Source organism: Gossypium hirsutum, chromosome A08 (genome assembly GCF_007990345.1).
Source record: "Gossypium hirsutum isolate 1008001.06 chromosome A08, Gossypium_hirsutum_v2.1, whole genome shotgun sequence".
In the NCBI taxonomy this organism is placed as follows: Eukaryota; Viridiplantae; Streptophyta; class Magnoliopsida; order Malvales; family Malvaceae; genus Gossypium; species Gossypium hirsutum.
In genome coordinates this window covers 103,177,962-103,183,866 of record NC_053431.1, presented here as the reverse complement: position 1 = coordinate 103,183,866, position 5,905 = coordinate 103,177,962, and the positions used below count along the sequence as shown (strand labels likewise).

Sequence of the window (5,905 nt, the reverse complement as noted above, 5' to 3'; positions counted from 1 at the left end):
TATGATTGGGGCTTGAAAAAAAATGTCATAAATCGTTGTATAACGCGTCCCACCCATTATGCATCTTCTTCAATGCCTTTTGCTTTGCGATCCACACTATGCAGAATGATGACGTGTAATCGAATTGGCTGCGAATATTTGCAATTAAAATAGGCACAACTACTCTAAGACTCGCTTTCACCATAGGTAGTATTATATCCACTATCATCTCCGAATTCAATTTCGAATGATCCAGTGAAATACCTACAACAAGACAAGTACGTTAAAATTAGCAATTCAACTCTCCAAATATAAAACAGTCTTGATGCAGTACCCGCGATAACACATGTATGTAGAGAAGTATATTTCTTTATGGTCCACAGCCTCGTCTTCTTCTTAACAAAAACCATGATTTTCCATACACATCTGTTGTCTCGCATTGCGCACTTTGCTTCAAACTTGTTAGATCGAGATTTAACAATGTGGAAGTTTACCCCATTCTTGATATTGTATTGCTTCACTACAGCGACAAAACCATCTTTAGAGGAAAACTCCTTCCCCACTTCTAAATCACCCGAATCCAATGAAGAACTCGCGTGACACAATCTTCTGTGTGGTAGTTTTGCAAACTCCAACCCATTTTCTACTGATAGGTTCACATTATGCATGTAGGCTAGAGGTGAGTACGCCCTGAACTGTGGATCTTCTTTAGCACCTTTGCCTAAACCTTCACCGCCTGAACCTCCATCTTCTAGTTCAAAAAATAATGCAATTTCTGAACCATCGGCACCGGGCTCCCGAATTAGATCGGCATTAGATTTAATGCCCTATTCATTCTCAACCCCACCAACATCTCCAAGGTTGGATATCCCCTCGCTAGTGGACGTCGTAGGGAGTACATCATCCTTTCTTGTATAATTGTTGAAACAACCAAAATCACCTGCTAATTACCAACTGTTGGAACTTGATGTCATTCCCCTGTAAGTGTTCTCAGCATTGAACATCGACTAACCGAAGTTCAAATCAAAACCATTAACTGAGTGTCTTGCAGGGTCTAATATTCTGTGTTACCACCAAACCTCGATTGTTTGATGTTCTACCTGCCGCGATTGAAATCTAGGGCCGAAATAAAAGAGTGTTTTCCTATTGATAATTCTGGGATATCATAATTAGAACTTTCTAACAAAGCTGTGAACCCACCAAACAACTATATTGTTGGACTCTCGGCTTGTTCTTCCATTTCAACCTCTTGAACTAGAACATATGTTGACCTTCGAGGGCCTTCATTTGTCCTTGCAAACTCCACATATAACTTGAGAAATGGTGATCCACTGTCAATATGCGTTTGCACTATCACCTCCAACCCCCTCGCGCCTCTAATATTGAAAGCGTCGACCGAAGCACAAAATCAATATCTAAGTGACGATACTCTTATCTGATTGGGTCCGACGATTTTTCACCTAATTCTTCCACGCAGCTCCGGCAATTGTATGTTCAGGTTAAAAGCCAACCGTGTTGTGTTCTGTGAAAAAAACGATCTCATTATCGATGTCACGCACTTCCCGTCGTAATAAACAATAACATTAATTTGTCCACTCATTTTCAATGAAATAACATGATCCACATGTTCGAAACAAAAACATTATGCAAGAAAATAATGTTATACTTAAATATGAACAACAAAAATCGATCATTACTTGATGCAAATTGCGTGGTAGCTCCAAATTATGCCTTATGTACGAATTTCCTCTTCTTCTGATTCTTCTTACAATTTTTTTTTCTCATAAATACCTTATGCCACTCAATGCTGAAAGCTACCCTTTTATAGAGCCAGGGTGAGTGGCAATTGATTTAGAAAATTTTCTTGGGTGAGTGGTGAATTGAAAGTGCTAGAGGGAAAACGCTACACGTAGGACGCGTTTTCAGTATGTTGTCAGAAAATGCACTGAAAGTGCGTGCAACAGGACACGTTTTCAGCTAACACGGCATGAAAACGCGTCCTATTGGATGCGCTTTCAATGCTTTTTTTTCTGATAGTGCACTGAAAATGTGTCCTACGTGGAGCATTTTCCCTCTAGTATTTTGAACTCCCCACTTTCTCTCACTTACCCATTAGATATCTTAGGATTTCTGAGATATATTTTCTAAATAAAAATGCACTGAAAGTTCAAAAATACTGCAATGAAAAATCTAATCAACCTCAACCTCCAATAAAAAACTGACCAAAACTCAGTTGTATTAAATAAAAAATAAAAAAATTACAAACTAAGATTTAATCAAATCGAGTAGTTCGAGTTTCGATTATGAATCGAATTGAATTTTACAATTCAAATAATTCAAATATACGATTGATGTAAATATGATGCTTGTAAATATCTAAATAATTATTAACTTTACATCTAAAAAAATTATACAAAAAACTAAATAATATATAATTAACTTTAAAAAAATATTTAAAAAAAACTCAAAACCCTAAATCTTAAAAACCACAAAACCCTAACCTTAACCCTACTTTAAAAAAAAGCCAAAAACCTAACCCTAAAAATACAACACAAGGAAAATCAGTTGAAAATACTTCCATATGGAAGTGTTTTTATTATTTTAGCCTAATCCCATTATTTTTCAGAAAAATGTAGTTTTTTTTAATGACATTTTTTAAAATTTCAATCTTGTTAATATCTATACTTAAATGAAAATTGAGATTAACTGTTATAAAAATAGAGTACCCTACTTTTTCAATTTAAAAATTTTAATCTAATGTTAGCATTTTCCATCAAAATTTATTATCAGTCACACCAATCATAGAAGAAAAATCATTATAAACTCAATAAATTTTGATAGATGCAATCATACCAAACATAGAAGTAAATTATTATAAACACAATAAATTATTATATAAAATATTAACATTATTAACCGGTGAACTATAATTTTTTTAATAAAAAAGATTATTTTAAAAATAAGAATTAAATCTCAAACATTACTTTATGATTAAAAATGGATGAGCATAACTTTGAGATTAAAATCTGAGCTTATAACCACGCGATTTCTGGTGCACAATGATGAATTTGGAAGGAAATGCTTGTTTTATTAGGTGGAAGAAATTGATTGATTTGGTAAATATTATTATATTCTATATGAAACAAATTCAACATATAAATTATCTGGTCTACCATTTAGGCCCATTAAAAGCTAAAGGCCCAAATAACATGCGCGGTTTCTAAAAATTCAAATTTCATCATCTTCCCCAATCACTTACACTTGTGATTTTCTATCAACCATTCCTTCAATCAGCTGAAATATGATTTCTCCAAGCGAAGAAGGAGAAGGAAATTCAAAACGGAAATGGTCCTTACAAGACTTCGAGATCGGCAAACCCCTCGGCAAAGGCAAATTCGGTAGGGTCTATCTTGCCAGAGAAGTCAAGGTATATTTATATTCCCTTTTCTTTCTTTTTTTTTTCATTCAATTCACTGTTTGTATAGTTTTATTTACGATTTCCAACCGAATCGAGATGCATATGAAAAGGGTTTTTTGTGTGAGGGCAAATAATTCCTTAAACAGAGTGATTAATTGATTCGATTGTGTATTTTTTTTTTTTTTGGTAGAGCAAATACATTGTGGCATTGAAAATCATATTCAAGGAACAATTAGAAAAATACAGGATCCACCATCAGTTGAGGAGAGAAATGGAAATTCAAACCAGTCTTCGCCACCCCAATATACTGCGGCTTTACGGCTGGTTTCATGATAGTGAACGTATTTTCTTGATTCTTGAGTATGCTTACGGGGGTGAGCTTTATAACGAGCTTAGAAAACACGGTCATTTCAGTGAGGAACAAGCTGCTACAGTAATCGCCCAATCTCTTTTTGTTTTTTCCCTCTGTTTCAATCGCACTTTATTTTATACAATTTTTTCTCTTAATTATTAGAAATACTCTGAAATCTTTTTCAGTACATTGCTAGTTTGACAACAGCGTTGGCATATTGTCATGAGAAACATGTAATTCATAGAGATATCAAACCAGAAAATTTGCTGCTTGATCATGAGGTAGGCCGATGCATTTCTTTCTTCCATTCTTGATTTGGCATCCACTTCTTTTGCCTAGCTGTGATCTACTGAGAAACCCATTTTAGAAGTATAAATTGTCTTCAACAAGGGAGTTTTTGTATGAAATCATATGTTGGGTTTAATCATTAATGTTACCCTTCTTGAATTGTGTTCGAGTTTGCAAGTAATTCCATTATGACTATATATATGTAGGGTCGGTTGAAGATTGCAGATTTTGGATGGTCGGTACAATCCAGAAGCAAGAGACACACAATGTGCGGAACTCTGGACTATTTGGCACCAGAAATGGTGGAAAATAAAGCTCATGATTATGCAGTGGATAACTGGACTTTGGGTATTCTTTGTTATGAGTTCCTCTATGGTGCTCCCCCCTTTGAGTCCGAGAGTCAAAGCGATACATTCAAAAGGTAACTAGGAATACGGTGTTTTCTTATGCTTTAATCTAATGTGGTATAATCATCAAGCTGTTGTATTACAGGATTATGAAGGTTGACCTCAGCTTCCCATCCAGTCCTAATGTCTCAATGGAGGCTAGAAATCTCATCAGCCGGGTAACAATATGCATTGGTTATGAAAAATCATGGTCAAATTCTATAGAAGGTATTGTATTATACATTTTGGAGGATTTAGCCCCTTTATTATATTTGATAACTTCTAGTCCTCTACTTTTTAAATTGTGCATTTTCAGTCTTGAGATCAACTTTTTTCTGTTAATTCTGTTAAATAATTTAACATTCCTTTTTAACATATGATGATGTGACATATACACGATAATTTTTTTTTAACAATTAAACAATTTTTTGCACATTTTCAAAAATGAAAAAAAAAGTATTGTATTTATCGAACTGTACCAGAAAAAAATGCCAGAGGTATGTATTCCATATCACCATGTGTTTTACAGCATAAGTCATGTTAAGTTATTTGATGAAATTAACATAAAAAAGGTTGATCTCAAAACTAAAAATACACGTTTTGCAAAGTAGAGACTAAAAATCACAAATTCTAGTAGAGTGACTAACTAAATCTGTCCAAATGCATAGTACAATGACCTTCTACAGAATTTGACCAAAAATTATTGTAGAAGTTGACATCTGAAGTTCTGAATACAGTAACTGAATGTTATTTGCAGCTTCTTGTGAAGGACTCCTCGAAAAGGCTCTCTCTTCAGAAGATAATGGAGCACCCTTGGATTATTAAGAATGCAAACCCTACGGGTACTTGCAAAAAATAGAACTTGTAGTAGTTTTAGATTCTATGTCGTAAAAGCTGTTAACAGATTGCAATTCAGCTGTGAATGTATTGTTCAAACTGGGATGATAATCATCACTTTATTCTCTTTTGTGATGCATTAAGCTCTACTTTTGTCCATATAGGCGTTCATCTATGAATCTGATTACATAGGATTATAGTTGTATTTTCTCTTCTGGGTCAATTTCTGCATATCTTTAATACGTTTGAGATTTCAAGCAAGTGGCCCCTAGAAGGTGTAGATGGCAAACATACGACTGGGAAGGATTACAATTCCATAATTATATCTGTTAAATCATTTATTTGAATTATTTCAGATACAACTATTCAGAATTTAAATAATTTGGGTTTGGATTACAATTCCATAATTATATCTGTTAAATCATTTATTTGAATTATTTCAGATACAACTATTCAGAATTTAAATAATTTGGGTTTGGATTGGTTTTGATTATTTGTTCGAATTATTTTTAGTTTGAATAATTTCAAGATCGAATCATATTAAATTTTAAATGATAAATCTTAAAATTATACCTGAATGTTGGTTTAATGTGTAATTTTATATATAAAAATTTGATTTTATCCAATTCTCATAAACTATTAACA

The 5,905-nt window shown here is 33.5% G+C and overlaps 1 protein-coding gene across 2 annotated transcripts; it reads left to right on the top strand.

Annotated features, from left to right (window-relative positions):
- Positions 1 to 3,146: 3,146 nt before the first annotated feature.
- On the top strand, positions 3,147 to 5,399 carry LOC107891337 (serine/threonine-protein kinase Aurora-3). Of its 2 annotated transcripts, none has more exons than XM_016816097.2 (6): positions 3,147 to 3,406; positions 3,588 to 3,830; positions 3,935 to 4,030; positions 4,244 to 4,458; positions 4,530 to 4,602; positions 5,181 to 5,399. In XM_016816097.2, exons 1-6 carry the CDS (start codon positions 3,281 to 3,283, stop codon positions 5,280 to 5,282), a joined length of 855 nt encoding a protein of 284 aa, XP_016671586.1. In that variant the 5' UTR covers positions 3,147 to 3,280; the 3' UTR covers positions 5,283 to 5,399. The 2 variants fall into 2 exon arrangements, with proteins under 2 accessions (XP_016671586.1, XP_016671585.1); XM_016816096.2 differs by having other exon boundaries at positions 3,167 to 3,406; positions 4,530 to 4,651.
- The last annotated feature ends 506 nt before the right edge of the window (positions 5,400 to 5,905 follow it).

Bases quoted from the DNA above. Each gene is read 5' to 3' on its own strand.
- LOC107891337 (XM_016816096.2), top strand. From the start codon at position 3,281: ATGATTTCTCCAAGCGAAGAAGGAGAAGGAAATTCAAAACGGAAATGG. The intron at 3,407-3,587 runs GTATATTTATAT...TTTTTTTGGTAG, and splicing joins ATCTTGCCAGAGAAGTCAAG to AGCAAATACATTGTGGCATT. The intron at 4,459-4,529 runs GTAACTAGGAAT...GTTGTATTACAG, and splicing joins CAAAGCGATACATTCAAAAG to GATTATGAAGGTTGACCTCA.